The sequence below is a fragment of the Erinaceus europaeus genome, chromosome 8 (assembly GCF_950295315.1).
Source record: "Erinaceus europaeus chromosome 8, mEriEur2.1, whole genome shotgun sequence".
NCBI lineage: Eukaryota > Metazoa > Chordata > Mammalia > Eulipotyphla > Erinaceidae > Erinaceus > Erinaceus europaeus.
In genome coordinates, this window is record NC_080169.1 from 75,282,597 (window position 1) to 75,309,147 (window position 26,551).

Genomic DNA, 26,551 nt, shown 5'->3' on the forward strand with positions numbered 1-26,551 from the left:
TCCCCACCTGCAGGGCAGTCACTTCACAATTGGTGAAGTAGGTCTGCAGGTGTCCATCTTTCTCTCTCCCTCTCTGTCTTCTCCTCCTCTCTCCATTTCTCTCTGTCCTATCCAACAATGATGACAACAACAATAACTACAACAATTAAAAAAAGGGCAACATTTTAAGAAAGGATAAATTAACAAAACCATAGGGTAGATGGGGCACAACTCCACACAGTTCCCACCACCCAATCTCCATATCCCCTCCCCTCCCCTCCCCTGATAGCCTTCCCATTTTCTATCCCTCTGGGAGCATGGACCCAGGGTCGTTGTGGGTTGCAGAAGGTGGAAGGTCTGGCTTCTGTAATTGCTTCTTCACATGCCATACATCAGACAAGAAACTAATCACCAAAATATATAAAGAGCTCAGCAAACTTAGCACCAAGAAAGCAAATGACCCCATCCAAAAATGGGCAGAGGATATGAACAAAACATTCACCTCAGAGGAGATCCAAAAGGCTAACAAACATATGAAAAACTGCTCTAGGTCATTGATTGTCAGAGAAATGCAAATTAAGACAACACTAAGATACCACCTCACTCCTGTAAGAATGGCATACATCAAAAAGGACAGCAGCAACAAACTTTGGAGAGGCTGTGGGGACAGAGGAACCCTTTTGCATTGCTGGTGGGAATGTAAATTGGTCCAGCCTCTGTGGAGAGCAGTCTGGAGAATTCTCACAAAGCTCCACATGGACCTTCCATATGACCCAGCAATTCCTCTCCTGGGGTTATACCCCAAGGACTCCATAACACTCAACCAAAAAGAGGTGTGTACTCCTATGTTCATAGCAGCACAATTCATAATAGCTGAAACCTGGAAGCAACCCAGGTGCCCAACAACAGATGAGTGGCTGAGAAAGCTGTGGTATTTATACACAATGGAATACTATACAGCTATCAAGAACAATGAACCTACCTTCTCTGACCCATCTTGGACAGAGCTAGAAGGAATTATGTTAAGTAAACTAAGTCTTCTGATAAAGATAAAGATGAGTATGGGATGATCGCACTCATCAACAGAAGTTGAGAAAGAATATCTGAAAGGGAAACTAAAAGCAGGATCTGACTAAATTGAAAGTAGGGCACCAAAGTAAGAACATCTGTATCTTATCCAAATCATTAGAAGTTTATTTTGCAACTTGAACATTGTCCTGGTTGTTTTTAATGTCCTGGTTGCAAGAGGATTTGAGTCTTCACAGTATGTAGTCACTGCATGTAATGATACCTATGTCTGTTTCATTACAGATTGAAAAATGCAAAGTGATGGCCTCCAAGAAAAAGCCCCTGTGGCTTGAGTTTAAATGTGCTGACCCTACAGCCCTATCAAATGAAACCATTGGAATCATCTTTAAACATGGTGATGATCTGCGCCAAGACATGCTTATTTTACAGGTATGTTCCAGCTAAGAAATCCATTTTCAGTTATCTGAAAAAAGAATCCCGTGTTAGATCTAAAGATGTGCCTTCTGCTGATTTTACTTCCTTTCTGCTAGTCTGTGTGATTAACAGTGACCAAAGAGTACATGACAGTTTTCACAGGGAAATCAAGTTTCAGCATATTAGGTATATAATCTAATGAGCACTGAAATTCTGTCCATTCCTGAAAGTATATATTCAGCATTCCCAAATAGTCTGATATACTTTGCTCATCTAACCCCTTTTTTAAAATTTTTATTTATAAAAAGGAAACACTGACAAAAAAAACCATAGGTTAAGAGGGGTACAGCTCCACACAATTCCTATCACCAGAACTCCATATCCCATCCCCTCCTCTGATAGTTTCCCTATTCTTTATCCCTCAGGGAGTATACAGAAGGTGGAAGGTCTGGCTGGCTTCAGTAATTTCTTCCCTGCTGAACATGGGAGTTGGCAGGTCGATCCATACTCCCAGCCTGTCTCTCTCTAACCACTTTTTATATAAACCTCATTCATAGTATGGTAGCTTGGAATATAGACATATCATGGAAAATGAAGATCTATTTTACCCCCTGAAGTCCCCTTCAGTAGCATTCATAAATACATGAGTTCTCATAGATATATTGTTCTCTGCGTAGATTTGTCATCTCTGATACACATGCAAAAATTCACATAAATGGTTTACTATGCAAAGAGAAGATGAACTGGTAGAAAATTAGAGCATTCATGCAGTTAAATGAAAAGAATGTCTAGGTTACTAGAGCAGAGGTCAACAGTAATGATATCAATGTTAATCATTTTCATATTTCTTCTATGTGTTTAGATAAACCTTGCCTTTACAAACTGGAAACTAAACTCTATATAACTTAGTTGTTTAACATTATAGTGGTATCACCATTTCCAATTCTTAATATAGTTTATATCACTTAAGCCAAATACAATGATTTAAACAGTCCATTTATAACTAGTCATGAATTCAACTCTGATTCTGTTTTTGTTCATTTTTAATAATAGAAACAAATTATTGATTTTATTTATTTTCATGAATTATATGTTTTACCCTGGAGGTATTTTTTACTAGTAACTTGGTAGTAGTTTAAAAATTAGAGTATTTAAAATACATAGTTTCATACCATATCCAACACCAAAGTTCTGTATCTTCCCAACAACATAGTTCTTACAAAATTCAAAGTGACAGTTTTATTGCCTTTTTTCTCTTTATTTGCAAGTTCATATGTTTTAATCATTTATCTTCCACACATATATATAAAAATATCCTGTACTTGTCTTTCACCTTTTTACTTACTTCACTAAGAATAACCACTTCCAGTTTGATTCATTTTGTCCAAAGATACATAATATCAGAATTTTAAATTTCTGAGTTGTATTTCAATGAATATTTACCCGATGACTTATTTATTCAGTCATCCATTAGTGGATATTTAGGTTGTTTCCACTCCTTGGCTATTGTGAATAATGCAACTATGAACAAAAGAGTATGTGTATATATATATGGTATATGGTACTAAGTGGTGGTTTAACTTCATTTTTCTACATGTAGCTATTCAGTTTTGACATCATCATTTGCTGAATAGGCTTTATTTTCTCCCACTGAATAATTTTGTTTCCTTTGTCATTTACCAAATGTCCATAAACATGTGGGTTTATTTCTGGGTATTATATTCTTTTTGTTTTTTCTTTATAAAATAAATTTTTTGGATATTTTATTTATTTTATTTTTTATTTATACAAAGGAAACATTGACTAAACCATAGGATAAGAGGGTTACAACTCCACACAATTCTCACCACCAGAACTCTGTATCCCATCCCCTCCCCTGATAGATTTCTTATTCTTTAACCCTCTGGGAGTATGGACCCAAGGTCATTGTGGGATGCAGAAGGTGGAAGGTCTGGCTTCTGTAATTGCTTCCCCACTAAGCATGGGCTTTGACAGGTCTATCCATACTCCCAGCCTGTCTCTTTCTTTCCCTAGTGGGGAAGGGGTCTGGGGAAGTAAAAACCCAGGACACATTGGTGGGGTCATCTGTCCAGGGAAGTCCAGATGGCATTATGCTAGCATCTGGAATTTTGTGGTTGAAAAGAGAGTTAACATACAAAGCCAAACAAATTGTTGAACAATCATGGACCTAAAGGCTGGAACAGTACAGATGAAGAGTTGGCGGGGGGGGGGGGGTGTCCTCCATTTTGTAGATAGCTAGTAGGCATATTTGAGTTACATTCCAAAGGGCCTGTGGCTATATCAGTTTTTGGGTTTTTTTTTTCCTTTTTCTTTTTTCCCCTGAGCCTGAAATCTGATATGCAGGTGGATCCAAGTTATTGTCTGGGGAGATGATGTCATGGCTGGGAAAAGGACCAGAAAGCTGGATAAGGAAAGAGAGTAGCTCCCTAACATGGGAAAGGGGTATAAATATTGTTGACTGTAAACCCCATAAATTTGATCTGATCTGGGGCCCATATTCAGCTTAGGAGTCTATGTGACCTCTGCATCCTTGGAGATCTGAGCTCACATTCTGTGGTCATCAATAGGAACATTCCAAGCTGCCTCAATATCAGGACCCATCTTCCTCAGGTGTAGCATAGAGTATGTTGTCCATCCTCCCTTCAGAGGATGAAACATTCTCTACCATTGTTGATCCAAGTTGAGAGCAAGTCCAGTGGGGGCTCACAATGGGGTCTATTGTGTTATTCCTGATAGAAGTGACTGGTAACAATGGAGAAAGGGTTTATTTGAGGTCTAGGCCCATCACGTTTGTTTGGGAATCTGAGGACTCCCTGATTAGGGCTCTGGGCATTATATTCTGTGCCACTACTCTAAGTGCCTATTTTTGTTCCAGTAACACATTGTTTTAATTACTGTTGTGCTATAGTATAAGCTGAATTGAAGGGACATGAAACTACCATTCTTCTGTTTTCTCAGGATTACTTTGATGATGTGTGGTTTTTTTGTGGTTCTACATGAATTTTTTGGCTGTTGTTCAATTTCATTAAAAAGTGTTATTAGAAATTTGTTAGGGATTGGGAAGGAATGAGAATAATAATCATATCCACACTGTAGGGCATATGAAATAAATCAACATAAACCTATGCTCATCATTGGTACTGTTCCATAGATTATACTCCAAGAGTGACTTGTAGATAAAAAAAAAAAAATACTAGACATGCTAGAGTAGGACATTTGTAGCATGGTGAAATATATGTTTGCAACTAGAATAGAATATTTTAATAGGTGAATCATGTCTAAAACTTACTCCCAAAGTCATTGGTTTATCCCCCCTTTTTAAGGTTTAACCCTGGGGCCAAAAACAGCAAATTGCTAAGAAATGAAAACTTTTGAGTACCACATTCATAATAAAAGCTATAATTGTTACTTATAATCTTATATCTACTTATTATAAAATTATTGCTTTTTAGGAAGAAGAAACCATATTATATAAGCATATTTTTATATTTTATTTATTTATTGGATAGAGACAGAAAGAAAACAAGATGAAAGGAAGAGATAGAGAGGAAGAGAGACAGAGAGACTACCTGCAGCACTATTTCATCACTTGCATATCTTTCCACCTGCAAAGGGGGCTGGGAGCTTGAACCCTGGTCCTTGCACATTATAATTTGTGCTCAACCTGGTATACCACAACCCTGCCCCCAAATACACATATTTATAATGAAAACATTTTCGGATTTGATGTTCAGATTCTACGAATCATGGAGACTATTTGGGAGACTGAATCTTTGGATCTGTGCCTCTTGCCATATGGCTGCATTTCAACTGGTGACAAAATAGGTATGTGGTTCCCTCAGGAGATGAATATAGCATTCATTTTATGTGAAGGGATCATAATTCCTTCAGTGTAGGCATTTCATAGCTAAAAATTATAATCATAATTCCTATAGAAAATAAGAGCATGTGACTCTCAGCTTAATATGGTTATATTGAAAATACACGAATGTGTGGTTCAAAACCTTATAACTAAGTATACAAGGAAATGATTTTAGTAAGAACTTGTTCCCTCCTCTTACTTCTCCACCTCTAAAGTTTACATTGTTTCACAGCACATTAAACTTCTTTCTCACTAATTGTACCCATGTGTCAGCAACTGTACTACAAATCATAACCTCCAGTAAATAGATAAAAAATAAGCACATTACAAATACTTATTTTCTCTCACACAAATAACATTTTTAAATACACAGGGATATTTGTCAATTATTAAATATATTGGAGTTAGGTGCTTTCATAGACATTGAGCATTTTTGCTTCAATCTTTTTTTATTCAGTTTCCAATTTGAAAACTACAATGTCATTTCCACATGACCCTATAATTAAGAAAGAAAAAGGAAAAGCTACAAGTTACCAAGCAAGAAAGGATATGCTTACCACATAAAATTTTGTGCTTATTTCCTTTTAAATCAACCTTTCTCTCTTTTTGTTCAGGGACTTTAAAAGTACTTAACATACAACTTCCGTATCCCCTTCATTCTCTTTCTCCTAAGAAATTTAGTAGTATGAACCTGGAAAATAGACTTCTTGACAAAGCACTCTACCCTTCACTCAACAAAGGTATAGTCATTCCTTCTCTGTGCCATACACTAAGTCCCAGTTTACATCAATATCTGTGCCTCCTCCCATAGGAATGATTGAAATAGTAAAAGATGCCACAACAATTGCCAAAATTCAGCAAAGCACAGTGGGCAACACAGGAGCATTTAAAGATGAAGTCCTGAATCACTGGCTCAAGGAGAAATGCCCTATTGATGAAAAGGTGAGCTCTAGCCTTTCCCCACTCTGAAGGTTCTTTACAAGTTGTCTTCTGTAGAGCAACAGTGGTCTCTTGTTTTCAAAGAGATCCCCCAGCATGCCACCTGATATAACACATGAGATTGTGGGAATTTTAAATGCTTTCTCATGTTGACACAGCACATATATGTAAATTGGTATACAGTTTATAACTCCAAAATTATTTGCTTCTTCTTTGATTACCAGAAATATTCTACATAAAATTTGGTTCTATGGAATAATAATTTGTTAGCAACTTTTATGGCTATTTTTGTTGTTCATCAGAAAGAAAAACTTTTATAAAATAATTTATAATTTACCATTGCACACTAATCTAAATGGTAAATTATGGATGCTGAAAATGTCATTCCACATTTATCTGAAGTGCATATGCTATACCCTTCACAAGCTGTGTGGTTAGACTATTTGGATTTTGCTGCACAGGATTATTACTTCTCATTTGCATACTTAGCAATCTTTTGCAAAGGAAATATAATTAGTAGCATTTATTAGTCTGTTATACATTGGAGATGTGAACCCATGCATACTCTAAGTGGTCACAAGCAAAACATATGCTCACCACTAAGCATATTATTATGGGTTCTGTATAGTTTTTGGCAAGTGATGCATGAAAAGGAAGTGAACCTTTTGATTAAATTATCGTTGCCCTTTGACTCTGGTTTCCTCTTCGTGCTATTGTGATTTCATTGAATCTTCATGTAAAATAAGAGTAGAGCTAGGAGAGAGTTGACATGTATATACCATTAATGTGATCTGCACAACTTGTCCCCTGAAAATGGCTCCCCAAATAGTGGTTTTGTCTTTCAATTCATTAGTAATGTACAACTCTAGAGCACAACTAATATTCACATGGATTTTAATTAGTTTCAGGCAGCAGTGGAGAGATTTGTTTATTCCTGTGCTGGCTACTGTGTGGCAACCTTTGTTCTTGGCATAGGCGATAGGCACAATGACAACATTATGATCACAGAGACAGGTAAGTTTATTTATTGTGGTACATTATACATACAGTTTACTACCATTAAGTACATGCACATTGCTGTGCAACCATCATCAATCTCCAGAACATTTTCATTCTTACCATCTAAAGCTCTGTATCCATGGGACTCTAACTTTTAGTTCCCTTTTTCCATCAATATAGCATAACTTTTAAGTGAATTTCAGGGTTAAAAACACATTATTTCAAAGTAATTCCTATGTAGGGACACAGTTTTTGAGATCATGCTAGAGAGGACTGAAGAGTAAAAAAAAGAAGATGTGGGAGTCAGGCAGTTAGCAAAGCTGGTTAAGCTCATATGGTGCAAAGTGCAAGGACCGGCGGAAGGATCCCTGTTCGAGCCCCCGATTCCCCACCTGCAGGGGAGTCGCTTCACAAGTGGTAAAGCAGGTCTGCAGGTGTCTGTCTTTCTTTCCCCTCCTCTGTCTCCCCTCCTCTGTCGATTTCTCTCTGTCCTATCCAACAATGACATCAACAGCGAAAATAATAACCACAACCAGGCTAAAACAACAAGAGCAACAAAAGGGGGGGGGGGAATAGCCTCCGGGTGCAGTGGATTTACGGTGCAGGTACTGAGCCCCAGCAATAACCCTGGAAGCAAAAATAAAAAAATTTTTAAAAAAAGATACATGAAATGGGCTTTAAAAAGGAAAGGTTTGAAAAGAGCTAGGCAGTTAAGATAGGGTCAGTTCCCAGAAGATAATTAAGGTGTCACCATCAGTGTCAGAAGTTTTAGAGAAGCTAAAAAAAAACTCCCATATGTCCTTCAGTCTGAGATAGATTCCTAATATACACCTCCTCACTGGCTACTATAACAATGGTCATTACTGGTTACCACATCATGAAATTTTCTCTGAGAAATGTATATTGATTTAAGAGTCCGGAAAATTCAATCATCTTTTTCAGAGTCAAAAGAGGTAACATATTGAAGAACCATACATCTGATAGAGGACTATACAAAATGAGAAATTTGATGGTGATGGTGAAACTACCAGGAATTAACTCAAATGAGCCTCAAAAATGAAGAGAGTTTTGACATATTTCTGAGAGTGATTCTGAGACTAGAATATCTCAATGGCATTTGGCTGCCATTTAAAGAACACCACAAATATATCAAAAGTACACTTGGTTCAAAGCGTTACTTTGTGGCTACTACTACATACACCTGCTAAGACCAAAATATCACAAACTGCTAACAGAGGGTAAAAATAGCTTTGCTACCCAAGGTTGCCCATTTTCAGGCAATTTAAAGTTATTTCAAGAAATAAACACAACAGAGTTCTGTTACAAGTACTTGTGCCAGTATAATGATGTCAGACATTTTCTTCTCCTAAGGAAATCTGTTTCATATTGACTTTGGGCACATTCTTGGGAATTACAAGAGTTTCCTGGGCATTAATAAAGAGAGAGTGCCTTTTGTGCTAACCCCAGATTTCCTATTTGTGATGGGGACTTCTGGAAAGAAAACAAGCCTACACTTCCAGAAATTTCAGGTAAGTGGCCGCCCTTTTGATCGCTTACTGCTAACACTAAAATGATGATGCCTGCAGTATACACTTCCCTCAGATCCCCCTTCTACTTTGAGGCTCCTCTCACTTTCTTCTGCCACCTTCTATCAGGACATCACCATTCCTTTCCCAAGTACAAAATGAGGCTTCTCAGTAATCCTTCCACCTAAAATCAAATCATCAGGAGTATTTCATAGTCAGTATGACTGGCAAATATAGAACACCACTCTTAAGAGAGGGCTTTGAGGATCATCTGGCAAGCAGGACTAGACTTAGAAGATATTGCTGGGAAGATGCGGATTTTACAAGTCATTTGGAGGGCTCTCAGATAATTGTGAGCCTCTTTTGATTTTTGTTATATGTGTATTTTATACCACTCACTGATTTTTGTAAAGGTTAATCCCTTAGCACACTTGGAAACTTGTCAACTTGACTACAGTTTCTACAAAAATCTGTGGGAGGTGGGGCAGTAGCACAGCGGGTTAAGCGCACATGGTGCAAAGCCCAAGGACCAGCATAGATCCTTGTTGGGGGCCCTGGCCCCCCACCTGCAGGGAGGTTGCTTCACACACCGTGAAGCAGGTCTGCAGGTGTCTATCTTTCTCTCCTCCCTCCTCCCCTTCTTTCTCGATTTCTCTGTCTTATCCAACAACAACATTGACAACAGTAATAATAATAATAATAATAACAACAACAAGGGTAACAATAAGTGCAACAAAATGGGAAAAAATGGCCTCCAGGAGCAGTGGGTTCGCACTGCAGTGCAGGCACCACCAAGCCTCAGCAATAACCCTCAAGGCAAAAAAACTGTGGCTTGTCCTGTTTACCCATAAACAAACTTCCCTGGGAGTGTTGATGCTCTACTTTCATTTTAGTTCCTTCCTGGTTTATGTACATTTTTTGACTATCAAATATTGCAAATACCAGAGGAACAAACATTTCGCACTTGCAAATTTAATAACTGTGAATGAGCATAATTCATAAAAGTTGTAATTACTACTGCAATGTAATTACTTTATAGCCATGCAAAAACAAAACTGGTGGAGGCAAAGAATAATTTTTTTTCTATACTTTCACATTGTGTGCCCATTAATAAGCCTACTATTTGAATGCTTCTTTAGACATAATTTGATTTGCTCTCTTTCCCTGGGTCTCTTCTTGAATCCCATGTTATTGTTGGGAAGTGACATAGGTCTAAAAGTTAGGTGGAACTGCAAGTAGAGTGATTGTTTTGAAACTTGTCTGTTCTTGTTTGTTCTCTTGGCGGGTTTTCAATTCAGTGAATACAGGACTTACTCTCCCACAGTTCCAGAAGTGATGTCAGAGAAACTGAGATCTCTCTGGCCAGATGGTCTTGAGATTTTTGAGTGTGTCATTTTTCTGCATAAACTCAACTGGTATTCATACTATTTCCAGGGATTTGACACATTTCAGTCCTGTTTCCTTTTAAAATTAAAAGTCACATATCTTGACTACTTCCTGACAGAGAAAAAGTAGTTGCTCCAAAAGCTAGAGTAATTTCACCCTCCAGTGAAGCAGTAATTTGAAACTGATAAGGTTAATTAATTCATGCAACATATTTAAATAGGCTATTTAGAAAGGTGGGGGAAAATTGCTCTATTTTTCTGTTCATGGTGAAGTGAGCCTTCTACACAAAAACTGCATGTAAATTTAGCTGATGACCAGGGTGTAGGAATTAGGGTAACTGAAAGACAAAAGTACTATTTTTTCCCAACTCTCTGTTCTTTGCAAAAGCCAAGAAATTCCTTCATAATTATTTCTATAATAGGGGCAATTTCAGGAACAAGCTAGGATTGCACAGACATGCAAAATCTAGGTCTGCTATTTGAACCCAAGAATATCTGTTAGCTTTTGAAGTAGCATTCTACATGGAGGGTACTAAACAGATACTTTTCAATAACGGTGATCTAACAAATTCTTTAGGAAAAAAATCTCTTCCTGGGGCCAGATGGTGACACATACAGTAAAGCACATGTAAGGCTAGAGTCAGGCCCCTGATTCCCACCTGCAGGAAAGGAAGTTTCATGAATGGTGGAGCAGTATCTCTATCAAAAAAAAGTGGAAAAAAAAAAGTATGGGCTGGCAGGAAGGGTGGTCACCAGGAGTGGTAGAGTCATTGTGCAGATACCACATTCAAGCAATAACTCTGATGGAAAAAAATTCTTCCTTGCAATGGGAGAAATGAAATAGCAGTACAGTACGGGACCTCCATGCCCAAGACCCTGGGTTCTATCCTTAATCTCTCTCTTTCTCTCTCTCTCTCTCTCTCTTCTCTCTTTTTCTCAAATAAATCTTAGAAAACTCTTATCCATACTGAAGAGATAAAACAGAAAGCAATGCTTTAGTCACTGGTGATTTCTTTTCTTATATTTTATTTAATGACTATATTTACCTTGGATAGAAATTGAGAGGGAGAGGAGAAATAAAGAGGGAGATAGAAAGACAAATAGCACATATACCACCCATGAAACTGTCCCCCTGAAGATAGAGACTGGGGTCTTGAACCCAAGTCTTCAAACACTGTGATGTGGGTACCTAGTGTACTACCGCTTGGCCCCTAATGGTAATTTATTTTATAACCAGTTCATTTTAAATTTTGCCAAACAATTAAAAAGATTTTGTTACACACAAAAACACATAAGCAAATTAAATTTGGCTTCCCTTTTATATTTATATAAGAACTTAAATGTACTCTCCAGCCTTCCCTCTAACATTTTCTCCAGTGAGAAAAAGTTGATCTTCCACTTCTCCACTACCCCCACTATTTCTTCACTCTGGCTTTCTCTCTGTAATACCTTATCCTGCTCTAAGGTCTCTGCTGAAATGTCATTCCTCAAAACAAACTTCTAAGTTAGGTCCCCTCCCATTACATTTTGCCACACCCTCCTGCGTGTGATCTTTGCGGCATCTATCACAGCTATTGTTATCTGTGCTAGTTAGCTGTTTCTTTCCCTTTCCAGCCTCTTAGCTCTGTGTAGCAGGGCTCTTCTAACCAGAATCCCTCAGCTGAGAGGCCTGAGCCCTAGTAAGTTCTCTGTGGGAATCTGCTGAGTGGAGGAGTAACTATAGATGAACAGGTCTTGCATCAGGTAGGAGTTTAATGAGACCCTATAACTTCTTTGTTTCTTCCTCTCCCATAAGACAGTGTGTTCTATGAGTTTATGAAGTAATAGCTTAGGCACAGAGCAACAGTCATCACATAAACATTCATAGGTTTATTCATAATAAACATTTAAGGTACAAGTTAAACATCTATATATCAGGAGTTAACTAAATTAAGTCTAATATCTTATTTAATAATACAAACAGAGGGCTTGATGCTAACTCACTTGGTAGAATGTACATATTATCATGCTTAAGGACCCAGGTTAGGGTCCCTGATCTCTACCTATGCGGTAAGGAGAGAGTGATGGAGGAGTCTCTCCTCTTCTGTCTCTCTACCTTTCTTTCTTTACCCCTCTATCTCTCACTCTCAAGTTATAAAAGAAATGGTATCCAGGACTGTTGGGAGTCATACAGAGCTAATACTGGTAACAAAATAATAAAAATAAGTGGAACCAGTATAGTGCCCATTCCTATTTTAGTGGGGTTCCTTACTGACACTAATATTACATATTTTACCCAATCAGAGCTGTGATCCATGCCCAGAATAGGACATGCAGAATATGCCTGTGATATTCAACGTAAGATTACTTTCAAGGAATGTGAGCCACTTGGCCTCATAAAACAAAGATTTCAAGGAAATATGTGCACAATTGCAGGCATAGAGCAAATGTGTGGGAGACAAAGCTGTAGAAATCAGTAGAGGCAGCTAACACCTTCCCAAACACATTTTTGCAAAGCAGGCAGTTTGATGAAAGAACTTAATAGGCACTTGCCCCTAGATGTCACTCTTAAGAAATGTTTTCTAGGCGAAAAGTCTGGATATTTTTGTCTAGGATGTCAGTTTTCTCAGCCCTTGCCTGATTCCCCTTCAGGTCATTTTCTCTCCACACTAGAGCACACACCAACCCTCACTCTTCAACTTCAGCCCTCCGCAGCTTTCTGCAGAGTTCTGACTCAGGTTTGTTAGAACCTTTATTCAGCCATAGTCTACCTCAATTGTCTGCGGTCTACTGGCTCTCATCTTTTTATTTTATTTTATTTTATTTTATTTTATTTTATTTTATTTTATTTTGCCCTAGGGTTATAGCTCAGCACCTGCGTAATGAATCTATTGTTCCTGACAACTACTTTTATCTTTTAAAAAATGACTATTATTTGATAGGACAGAGATAAATGAAGAGGAGAGATGAAACGAGAGAGAGGGAGAGAGATTCCAACATCACTGCTTCACAACTTGTGGACCTTTCTCTCACAGATGAGGACCAGAGGCTTGAACCTAGGTGCTTGAACATGGCCACAAGTGTGCTTAACCAGGTGCATCACTGCCAGGCCCTTAGGTTTCATATTTTATACCAGGTAGTTTTTTGTTTGGTTTTTTGTTTGTTTGTTTGTTTGTTTTTGCCTCCAGGGTTATCCTGTGGCTTGGTGCCACTATGAATCCACTGCTCCTGGAGGCCATTTTTCCCATTTTGTTGCCTTTGTTGTTATTGTTGTTGTTGTTACTGTTATTGTTGGTATTGCTGTTGTTGTTGGATAAGACAGAGAGAAATAGAAAGAGGAGGGAAGACAGAGAACGAGAGAGACACCTGCAGACCTATTTCACTGCTTATGAAGCGATGCCTCTGCAGGTGGGGAGTTGGGGCTCAAACCAGGATCTTTATGCCAGTCCTTGCACTTTGTGCCATGTGCACTTAGCCCACTGCACTACCACCCAGCCCCCATACCATATACTTTTAATCACATTTGTCTTAGTTCCTGCACCAGAGCCTTGCTTATTTTCCTGTCTCTTAGACCAAGGTCCTGCTTCTGCCTAGTTGGAGACTCAAGTAATTTCTTTTTTTATTTTATTTTATTTATTTAAGAAAGGAGACATTAAAAAAAACCATAGGATAAAAGGGGTACAGCTCCACACAATTCCCACCACCCAATCTCCATATCTCATCCCCTCCCCTGATAGCTTTCCCATTCTCTATCCCTCTGGGAGCATGGACCCAGGGTCTTTGTGGGTTGCAGAAGGTGGAAGGTCTGGCTTCTGTAATTGCTTCCCCGCTGAACACGGGCAATGACAGGTCAATCCATACTCCCAGCCTGCCTTTCTCTTTCCCTAGTAGGGTGGGTCTCTGGGGAAGCGGAGCTCCAGGACACATTGGTGGGGTCGTCAGTCCAGGAAAGTCTGATCAGCATCATGCTGGCATCTGGAACCTGGTGGCTGAATAAAGAGTTAACATAGAAAGCCAAACAAATTGTTGAACAATCATGGACCTAAAGGCTGGAATAGTGCAGATGAAGTGTTGGGGGGGGGGTACTCCCTGAAGACTCTTGTGTACTTCTTCTTTCAGGTATATATTTTTCCCTGGTTTATGGGCACGTGTGAACATATGCTCTATCTCAGGGGACCTGGACTATATCTAGGTTTGGGGACTTTATTGGGGAGTGGACCACCTGGAATGGAATTAGAGAATACTATGAAAGAAAAGGTCTCACTCGAGTGATGAAGCTGAGGGTTGTCATTCCACACCTGAAGTCTCTGGACACAGTCTGAGCTGAAGCATGCTGGGGTGGCACTCGTTGCGTTGATTAGGTTGCTATCCGCGGATGCAATATTATTTGATTTGAATTGAGAGAAGCATGCAGGAAGGTGGGCCCCACCCTAAGGTTCCAGGACTCGGGGAAATATAGGCTCTATAGTGGAAATGTGAGGTTTCTGCTGTCTTAGGGTTCAAGAAGACAATAGATAGTTATTGTCATCATCATATTATTTGGTAATTGGGTTAACTTTGAAAAGTCCCTTTGTTAGGGTTTGCTGTATAATACCCAGCATCTTGTATATAGCTGTGCTACTGATTGCTTCTGTTCTCCCTGGTCTAGGCTTTTGAGAGAGTCAACATGTCAAAGACTCAGCCTATGTATTAAAAAAGACTCAGTCTGTATTTTAAAAAGTTCTAGACATATGATCAACTTTCCCCCTCTCATATTAATTAAATAGTGGTTTATATGACTACACTTTAATAGGAGTGTACATAAACACCATTCCCACCACCAAAAGACTATGTCCCATCTCACCCACACACCCCACTCCCCTCACCACCCCAGAAGCCCAAGTAATTTCTTTCTTCCCAGTCACAGGAACAATCAGGACCACAGAAATCTTGTCATTTCTAAAGACACTCTTTACTGGTGACGTTAGCCCTATCACCCCTTCCCACTCTCTGAGTCCTTTCCTTATGTGGTAGCATCAATATCTTACTACATTCTCTGTACCTATAACTTTCTAGGCTGGGTTTTCTCAGCCTCCTGCTCCATCCTTTCATAGTCACCAAGTCCTGCCCTCTTATATCCAAACAGAACACTAATTCAACGTACTTACCAAATACCTACTATTTCTCAAACACAGAGAAGGCTCTAGTACTACAGGATATTTCTATAGTTCAGTCTCCTTCAGATATGATTGTTCCCTTATTCATCCTAATTTTAAAACAATGGATCTTGCTTAAAAATGAACTTGGCTTCAACACATTAAGCATTCATTCATCATATATTTGGCCGTACTAGACACAGGTGACAGAAAGAAGAGGTATAGCCCCAATACACAGGGAAAAGATACAAATACAATTGTGTACAAAGGATTTCAATAAAGGTTTGCAGAGGCAGAGATGAAATCCTGCTTAGGTAGATGGACAAGAGCTACAAAATGAAGAGACTGTATCTGGGCCTTCAGGCTGATTTTTTTTATTAATGATTTAATAACTGTAAGAAGTATACAATTCCATATAATTCCCACCACCAGCGTTCCATATCCCTCCCCTCCATTGAAGTTTCTCTTTTCTTTATCCTTCTGGGAGTATGGACCAAGGATCTCTATGGAGTGCAGAAGGTGGGAGGTCTGGCTTCTGTAATTACTTCTCCACTGGACATGGGCATTGACAGGTCAATCCATACTCCCAGTTTAGGCTGACTTTAATTTCATTTTGCCATGTAAATATAAGGATGAGATGGAGCAACCAAGCTAAAATAAGGGCATGAAGCTAACATTTAATATCACTATTCAGAAATGTAAAAAATACAGTTGTTTGGTATAGGTGGAACATACATAACATTATTGAGTGAAATTGAGTCAAGAGGAAATGCAGCTTCATCCTGAAGCAGAGCAAGTTGAAGTAGAAGGTAGAAAACAAAAAATAAGCATTTGGAGCTCAATGGACTAATAACAAGTTTGTATAGCAAGGGCCTATACCAGGTCAAGTGGTAGATAGTGATTTTATCTACCAAATTGCTCATTATATACTGAATGAATTATGAAGTCCCCCTTGGAATTAGCACAGTGTCCCAATACATCAAGCCCAGTCTCCTCCAGCCAGGTCTGGAAACTCTCAGCATTTCACTGTGTTTCCATGTTATCCATTATAAGATGCCCTCAGGGAAGTGTCTATCATCAACCATTTGTAGAAGTTTGCATAAGTTAGTGTGACCTCTTCCCCATAGGCAAAATTGTGTGGAATTGTTAGAATCTGGATAACCTTACCAAGTTTTATAACTTATCAATCCAAGGTTGAAAAGATGACCTTATACTAAGAAAGCAGTAATGTCAAAGACATTAGATCTTCTTACTTTTAAACATTTGTCAAGAATAGTCTTCTAATTGACGTCATTTTCTCAATGTTTAATATATTTTAGAGAATTGTTTTGTCTATAATATGAATATTATCACAGATATTATTAACAAAGTAACAGAGTGTACTCTTTAGGAAGATCCTCTTGTGATGTTTCTAGAACTATGTCCCTTCTTAAACTTAAGTTATACTTCTTTTAAAATCTTCTGAAAAACGGATCCATCCAATTTTAAAATCTAACAGATCAGATTTTTCTTTTGATCACAGGTTTCCTTCAAAGTAACCTATAGAAACAATGTAGGCATTGTGATGTGTGTTACATAGATGTTTTGATGTAGATTTTAGATTAATTTCCCAAACTTATTGTGGATCTTCTTTTTTTGGGGGGGGCACCGAGGTTTATCATTGGTGTTCAGTGTTTGCATGACAAATTCCCCACTCTCAGCAGCTATATTTTCTTATGTTTTATTTTATTTGATAAGACAGAGAGAAATTAAGGCAAAGGGGGAGACACGGAGGGAAGGAGAGTAAGAGATACCTAAAGTACTGTGTAACCTCTTGTGAAGCTCCCCTCTATAGGTGGAAGCCAAGAACTTGATTGAACCTGGGTCCTTGCATGTAGTGATGTGTGCCCTCTACCATGTGCACTACCACCCTCCCCTGTGGATCTTTTGTTATTCCCTTTTCTTTCTTTACTTCTAATTAGTGTTAGTTTAATTTTTCTGTACCCAAATCCTTTTGAAACAAGACTAGAAGATAAATAATGTATATACATATCCTTACAGGCTTTTTGACTACAGTAGAACAATTTAAGTGTAACCTTTAGGCCCCTAGTAAGTTTCTTCCCTTGATAAACACAGCTAAGTCTAAGAATCATTGTTAAGAAGTCCAGAAAGACAAGAATCCTAATTCAAACTCAATAAGTGCTCAATAAACTGTCTAACTTAGTCTTCTTTCAAATTTATCAGAAAGTACTTATTCCTGTTTATTAGGTCTGACAATCAGTGACCATCTCTGCATTGTTAAAGTAACTCCTATAGACAATGCTGAGCCCATCTCTTTTTTTCTTACCAAAAAAAAGGGGGGGGGGAACCTCTATCTTGGGCTGAAATGCTATTTTTCTTCAGTGTTTCCATCTTCTAGCAAACAGACAACATTACTATTTATAAAAAGTGAATGAGAACATGCATTTTCATTAATGATTTTTTTTTCTTTTCTCTCTACTTAGTGCTAGGTTTGTTTCCCTGGGGTTTTTGTTTTATCAGCCCAAGATTACTTCCTCATTTTAGTAGATACACAGAGTAGCATTCCACATCAAGATGAAAATAGAGGGGTTTTGCTTTAAGAAAATTTAGGATTATTCTTTATGAAAGTGGAGAGTCTAAGGCAGTTCATCAGTGATTAGTTAGCAGAATGTGAGTAGAATATACTTTGTTTCCAATTTTGTGAACTCCTAAATTGGACCAGTTACAAATCAAGCCTAAATGTTGACCATGAAATAGTAGTGGATACCCTGAAGTACAAGACTTGCAAGAGTGATAACTTTGTAAAAACAATCTTTGATTATAGTACTGAGGGCCATAATAAAGACATCTGGAACAACTCTGAAATTAATACCAGATGTATTGTGTTGGTTCAGTCTGCTTATCGACTAATGTGTAGTGTTCTAGACAATGGCATTAATGGTAATATGGTGTTCTCCATTGCATTCACACTTATTAACAAGCTTAGAAAGGCCAAATGCGGGTGTCTGAGTTCAATTTCAGACAGCCCTGCAGAAGGGAAAATTCTGTTGCTACATCCAGTAACTTCTGTGTTCTGTGTTTTCCCCCAAGCTCCCAAGCCACATCCTCACAGTCCCTCAAACCACAGGCCCGTTGGGCTGAGGCAGCATGTTAGTATGCTCTCACAGGCCCTGTGACTGAGTCCAAAGGACAGAAACAAAACTTTTGGAACTTGAGTGGGCAGAACAAGTGCTCAACTGTGCCTTTCAAAACAAGAGAAGCATCTTCAAGTGTAGCCCTTATACCCTGAGTTTCTATCTTCCAACCCACCCCAGAGGCTCTGTAAGAAGAGACCCCTTCCCCTTGACACTGGTGAAAGTGAGAATTATCTACCAGCTTCACCATCTGCATCTTTATTCTCTGAGGAAAGTTTTTGGATAGGTGGTCTAGGTGAGAAAGTAACATTCTCAGCAATGCAGTTCCTCATAATTATTATTCAGAATAGTAGCCCCACACTTACTACATATGTTAAATCTCAGTATAGCCATATGAAATGTGTATTTTTATTATCATCCATATTCTATAAATGACACTGAGGTCCAGAGAATATTAGTAACTTCTTTTTTTGTTTTGTTTTGTTTTGTTTTAGAAAATTTTCAGTCTGTGTTTTAAGAAGTTCTAGACATATGGTCAATTTTTCCCCTTTTATATTAATTAAGTAGTGGTTTATATGTTTACACTTTAATAGGATTGTACATAAACACCACTCCCACCACCAAAAGACTGTGTCCCATTCCCACCACCAACCCCCGCCCCCCACCACCACCACCGTGCCGGGAAGCCCAATGTTAATTAGTAACTTCTATTATGACACAGCTGATTAATTAATTATAAAGCCAATATTTTAATTCAAGCAGCAAGATGTGACTCTGCGCTTTTACTCACAGCTCGTACCACCTTGAAGCAAAATAACTGAATCTAAACCAAGTCTCTAAATTATCACTACCTGTCAGAATTTAAATTATGTGTCTAACAAGTATGGAGAATGTGATTAAATTAGTGGGTGAAATTTATTTCTTGTAGAAGCAATTCTGGTATGTGAAAATCAGAAATGAATAAATTAGAGTCAGCAGAAATTCCTAATATGGATGAAATAGTCTTTAATAAAAGCAAGATAGTTGCTTTCCTTTAACATGCCTCTTTATAAGGTGCTACAGCAATCTATATAGAAGATTAGATTTGATCATTGCTCCATAACTCTTTGAATTTCCTCCCTGCAGGTGGGGGTGAGGGATCTGAACCCAGGATCTCCCATGTGGTAGTGAGTGTGCTATAGGAAGTAAGCTACCACCCAACCCCAAACTATAAGTCCTTTTACAAAACCACTTTTTAAATGTCACACTAGTCAACAGATATTTGTATTTGGACAGGATGATACATATAGGGCCCAGTCATGGCATACATAGCACAGGTAGGGTCACCATTATCAGTTCTATTACCCTGCCATATGCAAATGAAATTAACAAGATAGTCTAAAAGGAAAAGTCACTATTAGTAGTTGCCTGTAAACTTATATCTTTTTAAATTTATTTTTATTAATGATTTATAAAATTATAAGAAAATGGGGATATAATTCCATGCTACTCCCACCACCAGAGTTCTCTGTCCCTGCCCCCATAGTTCTCCCAAGGTCATAGATATGGGTTGATAGATTGATAGATAGATAGATAGATAGATAATTTTGCCCCTTTTTATTTATTGCTATGACCCTGCTTTCACTTCCTTTTCTAAGTTACACCTATACCCATTACTACTTCCAAACTGAGATTATACTATATATGTTATTTATTTTTTTTCCCTCCAGGGTTATTACTGGGCTCGGTGCCTGCACCATGAATCCACCACTTCTAGAGGCCATTTTTCCCCCTTTTTGTTGCCCTTGTTGTTGTAGCCTCGTTGTGGTCATTATTATTGCCATTGTTGATGTTGTTCATTGTTGGATAGGACAGAGAGAAATGGAGAGAGGAGGGGAAGACAGAGAGGGGGAGAGAAAGATAGACACCTGCAGACCTGCTTCACCGCCTGTGAAGCGATTCCCCTGCAGGTGGGGAGCCGGGGGCTCGAACATGCACTTAACCCACTGCTCCACCGCCCGACCCCCTATATATCTTATTTTTTAACTCAAACACTTTCAATTGCTGTTTTGTTTGCTTTCTAAAAAAATTTGTATTTATAAAAAAGAAACACGGACAAAAATCATAGAATAAGAGGGGTACAACTCCACACAATTTCCATCACTGGAACTCCATATCCTATCCCTTCCTCTGATAGCTTTCCTATTCTTTATCCCTCTGGTTTTGCTTTTATTGTCATCAGTATTTTCAATGGGACTTGGTGCCTGTATGCTCCCAGTGGCCTTTGTTTACTTCTTTGATTCCTTCTTTCTTTCTTTCTCTTTTGATTAAAACAGAGAAAAACTGAGAAGGGAGAGAAAGAAAGATAAAAAGACATATTTACACTGCTTCACTACTCATGAAGCTTCCTCAACTGCAGGCAGAGACCCAGGGCTTGAACCTGATCCTTGAGCATGGTACCATGTATGCTCAACCAGATGTACCACTGCCCAGGCCCCTCAAGTACTTATTAAATGTCCTTCAGCATTTTCATCAGTCATTGTACTAATAACAGAACATACAATTGTAAGTATTCTTTTTTTAAAATTTTTTTATTTATAAAAAGGAAAGACTGACAAAATCCATAGGATAAGAAGGGTACAGCTCCACAAAATTTCCACCACCAGAACTCTGTATCCCATCTCCTCCCCTGATAGCTTTCCTATTCTTTAACCCTCTGGGAATATGGACCCAAGGTCATTGTGGGATGCAGAAGGTGGAAGGTCTGGTTTCTGTAACTGCTTCTCCACTGAACATGGGCGTTGACAGGTCAATCCATACTCTCAGCCTGTCTCTCTTTCCCTAGTGGGGTGGGACTCTGGGGAATTGGGGGTCCAGGACACATTGGTGGGGTCATCTGCCCAGGGAAGTCCGGAAGGTATCATGCTGGCATCTGGGACCTGGTGGCTGAAAAAGAGCTAAGTATTCTTATTCAAAATTTTTTCTCACCAATATCCTTGATTCATATTTTCCTTCAAAGGAAAAAGCAGCTATTCCAGTCTTATTTATCAATTAGTAGGTCTTTTCCTCTCAAATGTGAACATTCCCCTTTATTATTTTCTATATTTATTAGGTGCCTAAGTCTCCAAACATGCCACTCTGCTCAGCAGAATTTCTCATTTTAGGGAACTAGTTTACACAGTCTTAAATGTTACAGCTTTATATATGTCTTTGTATTTAGTATGACATGTACAGTTTTTTTATTACTCTACTTTTTCCAAATGTACTGTCAGTCCCTAGTTATCCAAATGTCTAAGTTTAAATATCTAATAGAAATTTTATTGAAATAGGGAACTCCCTGGATGGTGAAGCAGTCTCTTTCTTCTTCTCTTCCACTTTCTTTCAAAGAAAAAAAGTGAGGGGAAAAAATGGACCCAGAAATAATGGTACATGTAAGGCCATAAGTTTATTCCTTGATATCACATTAAAAGAAAAGAAGTAAAAATGTACAGAAAGAAATCTAATGAAACACATTTAGAGCTGTTAGTTTTCCTTGAGCACATATATCTTAATTATGTGCATCAAGTGGTGAGTACCCATTCATTGGGGAAACTGACGATCCTTCCTAGCCGACTGAATCCACATGGATCCCAGTCACTTTCAAAGCCAGCAACAAGCAGCTCAACCTGACGCTGCTGACTGGCTACGGAAGAAGGGCAAACGCTAGAAGAAGAAGAAGTGCACTTACAAAATAGAGACTTCAAAACAGGTTATGTACTTAAGTTTTCCACTAGAGGCAGGGAGGGGAATCTACCTTGTTTGTACTGGTTTCTTCTAATGAACTGTGTAATGCCATGTAAATCCCAACATAGTCCAGTGTTTCAGCTTAGTTACTCTTCTTTTCCCAGGATGTCTGCGTAAAGGCTTATCTAGCCCTCCGTCATCACACAAACCTGCTGATTATCCTGTTCTCCATGATGCTGATGACAGGAATGCCCCAGTTAACAAGCAAAGAAGATATTGAATATATTCGCGATGCACTAACAGTGGGGAAGAATGAGGAGGATGCAAAAAAGTATTTTCTTGATCAGATTGAAGTTTGCAGAGACAAAGGATGGACAGTGCAGTTTAACTGGTTTCTCCATCTTGTGCTTGGTATCAAACAAGGAGAGAAACATTCAGCTTAGTGCTTTGAGCTATAGAATCAAAAACACTTTTGTCTTGTACAGCTTTAAATCAGTCTGTCAATTATCGAACTTGGATTTAAAATTTAATAGGATATTAAAAGCTGAAAGTTGACTCTTAAGTAGTGTCAGCTTTTTCTGGATGAATTCTTCGCTGGAGAGAAATATTAGCAAGGCTATTTTGGTTTTTTGTTTGTTTGTTTTGTTTTGTTTTTTTGGAGCGATGATGCTCAGGTCTGGCTTTTGGTGGTGTGGTAGACCGAACCTGGGATTTTGGAGCCTCAGGCATGAAAGTCTTTTTGCAAAACCATTATGCTATCTCTCTGCAGATATGGATTATCGTTGAAGGAATGTTCACTTTTAGTCTTTTTTTGCAGATTTATTTGTTCTCATTTATCTCAGTGATGTTGAAGAACACTCTAAGTTTAAATGGACCAGTAACTTCCTCATTGTGCTTGATGATTTGACAATCTTATTCTTGAGTGTTGCTGGAAATTCTCTAAACTAATGAGTGGCACCTATTTTCATCTAGATTTAACTCTCAGTTTTGGTTATACTTGTGCTTTTCAAACTCATTATAGAAAAGATGTAATCATTGTACATTTTTTTCATTCCTTAAATAATGCTTCCAAACCCTTCCCCCCAGAATCTGAAATATTAGTGCTATGCTAAAAACAAGCAAGCTGGTCTTTTCTGTGTCATGTCTAATTAGGTTCTTTTATAGTGTACAGCTGAGATGCACATACACAAAATGGAAAATCTGAAACTGCGTGGTCCTTCTCTGCTGGTCTAGTTCCAGGATTATGATCAGGAAAAACTGAGATGAGACCATTTACCTCAACTCAACTCTGCCCACAGAGTGAATTATCAAGTACAATTATAGCTTTCTCTGTACTGAAACAAGAAATAACTAAAGAGACTTGTTTGTTTGTCTGTTTGTTTCCTTTGCATTTCCCTTCCTCCCTTTTTTTCCCTGCTCCCCTTGTTCCTTAGTTACCACCCTCCAGCAAACAATTCATTACCCAGAGTTGGGAAATCTTCAAGAATACCTTTTTCCTAGAACTTAAAATACAGTCAAAAGAGGATTTCTCCTCTGGGGTTACTAGAATTTAAGGGGCGATTTATTTATAAAATGTTTTAAAGTATATTATTAAAGCAGGTACTCTATAAAATATGAAATAGATTCCAAATGCCCTAATATTTAACTTGGGTGCAGTAACTTTTTGTTTTGTTTTGTTGTCACAGAGCTTATTGCTGGGACTTGGTACCTGCATGACTTTACTTCTCTTTCCTTCCTTCCTTCCTAAGTGTTCTCTAAGTGTTCCTTCCTCCCTTCCTTCCTTTCTTGATATAGGTGAGAGAAGGAAGGAGAAAAGAAAGGAGAGAAGGAAGGAGGGAAAGAGACACCACAGCACTGTGCTATCATTTGTGAAGCTTCTCCCATGCAGGTGCTTCCATGTGGTGGCCAGGTGCTCATGGTAAAGCGTGTGCTCTGCTGAGCTTGTCTCCCATTCTCTTTTTCATTTTCTTTTTTTTAATGGGTTAAAGTTTATGTGACATCTAAAAAGTACTCCAAGTTAGAAAGAACACTATTTGTGCTTTCTGTCTCCCTGCTTGATTTTCACACATTCTTCAGATTTCCTAAAAATAATTTTAATGCTTTCTTTAAAAACTAATATCTTGGAGTTGGGAAAGAGCATAATGGTTATACAAAAGGCTTTAGGGACCGAGGCTCTGAGGGCCTAGGTTCAATCCCCTGTACCTTCTCTCTCTATCTCTCTTTCATTATAACAATAAATAAAATATTTTTCAAAACTAATCTCTTAAATATTTTGCTATTTATTGGAAGTGTTCTCTAATCTTAGCAAAAAACTTTAAATTACTTATAAAACATTTTAAATTACCTACTGTTAATATGTTACACAGAAATAACTGTTTATGGCATCTATAGTAAGGTAACATATAAATGTAAATTTAATTTTTACATCTTGTAAGTAGATACCTATTTGACTTCAGTGTAACCCAAACCTTTCTTTTCATACATGAAAAAGTTCAAAGCTGTAAGTAAGAATCATCAGGGATGCACTCACTAAATAGCCCCCTTGTCTAGCTTCCAGTTTCAAGTTATAATTTAGTTTAAAATGAGACACAGACGTCAGTATTTTTTAAATACTCTAGATGATGCTAATATGCCAGTGTGCAACCAGTATTAGAATACCTTGCTTGGTTCTTCATACTGTAGGTGACACTGCCTTCTTGCTCACTGAGCCTTTTTCTGGCTCAAAGGGTATCTAGAAAGAGCCCTCTTCTCTAACAATTCAGCCTTTCAAAATCATGACCTAACCCCCATACTAAAGGCCATCCCTTGAAATAAAACGTTTACTTTTCTGTGTTAATGAAAGATAGATGGTTTATGGTTTATGGTCCGGAAGATGGCACAGTGGATAAAGCATTAGATTCTCAAGCATGAGGTCCCGAGTTCAATCCCTGGCAGCACATATACCAGAGTGATGTCTGGCTCTTTCTCCTTCTATCTTTCTCATTAACAAATAAATAAATAAATTATTTTTTTAAAAAAAAGAAAGATGTTTATGGCAATTTTAGAACAACTATTTTTTTATTTTATTTATTTATTTTCCTTTTTGTTGCCCTTGTTGTCTTTTTATTGTTGTTGTAGTTATTATTGCTGTTGTTATTATTGTCATCATTGTTAGATAGGACAGAGAGAAGTGGAGGGGGAAAGACAGAGGGAGAGAGAAATATAGACACTTGCAGACCTGCTTCACCGCCTGTGAAGCGACTCCCCTGCAGGTGGGGAGCCGGGGGCTGGAACCAGGATCCTTACACTAGTCCTTGCGCTTTGCACCATGTGCATTTAACCCGCTGTGCTACCGCCCAACTCCCAGAACAACTATTTAGTACCACTTTAAGAAAAAAAAAACAGGAAAATTGAGTGATATTTTCTAAATCAGAAGATGATTTTGTCATTATTCTTTTAAATAGCCAAAGTCAGACCTTGACAGATTCTGCCTATACTTTGATGAATGATGAAATAATGATGAAATTACAAATGATGAAATAATCCTCTTGATAGGAGAATTACAAGGGATGTACTTATATTTAGCTTGCTGGCACATGTAGACACACATTTGATTTTTAAATGAACAAATTCTTTCTTCATGCTGATTTTATATGTGTATATGTATCTCACATTGGGCTTGATTCTTCCATATTCCAATGAAGTTAAAATGTTAACTCTATATAATTGCAGATAAACAAAATCATCTTTTGTATATTTTCTCACTTCATTGATCCCCATGAACAAAGCTTTTGTGTACTGGAAAATGTTCTAGAATTAGGGTCATATTGCTGTTGGGAGATGTTGGAGAAAGTACTCACATTTTTTTTTTCTAATTGCCATCAGGGTTAGTGCTAAGAGAGGAGGGGGACATAGAGAAGGAGAGAGAAAGATAAATACCTGCAGACCTGCTTCCCCCTGCAGGTGTGTGTGTTTGAGGTTGGGTGTGGGGGCTTGAACTTTACACATGGCAATATGTGTGCTTAACCAGTGCACATAATTTGATTTTCAACACCAAATGCAAGCAGAGATCAAAATTCAGCTGCTTTATAGCACAATCGCTATCGAACAGGCCATGGCTGGTGTGCCGCTATGTTCCACTGCTGGGGAGCCAGAGATGACCCGAAGTGCCCCTGCGGCTACAGACAGACTATGACCCACATAGTCAACGACTGCCACCTCTCCAGATTCAAAGGAGGTCTCGAAACTTTACATCAGGCTCAACAGTGATTTATTCTGTTTTACATTTAGACCATGTCTGTAATGAAAGCACATACAGTGGAGGGTTAAAAAGTTTATTTCTATTCACCAAAAGCACTTCATTTCCATGGCTGTATATTAGGACTGGAAACACCAGAGCACTGCTTTTGGAATGGAACTATGTTCCATTCCACACAATTCCCACCACCCAGTCTCCATATCCCACCCC

The 26,551-nt window shown here is 38.3% G+C and overlaps 1 protein-coding gene across 3 annotated transcripts in view; it reads left to right on the forward strand.

The window, feature by feature from the left end:
- PIK3CG (phosphatidylinositol-4,5-bisphosphate 3-kinase catalytic subunit gamma) overlaps positions 1-25,113 on the forward strand; it is a 36,013-nt gene extending 10,900 nt beyond the window's left edge. For all 3 annotated transcript variants that reach the window (XM_007528318.2, XM_060196394.1, XM_060196395.1), the window contains exons 6-11: positions 1,291-1,437; positions 5,178-5,268; positions 6,117-6,247; positions 7,147-7,258; positions 8,615-8,772; positions 22,269-25,113. In XM_007528318.2, the coding sequence (XP_007528380.1) occupies positions 1,291-1,437; positions 5,178-5,268; positions 6,117-6,247; positions 7,147-7,258; positions 8,615-8,772; positions 22,269-22,547 (918 nt within the window). In that variant the 3' untranslated portion in view covers positions 22,548-25,113. The remainder of the gene's footprint in view (positions 1-1,290; positions 1,438-5,177; positions 5,269-6,116; positions 6,248-7,146; positions 7,259-8,614; positions 8,773-22,268) is intronic.
- Positions 25,114-26,551: the final 1,438 nt, after the last annotated feature.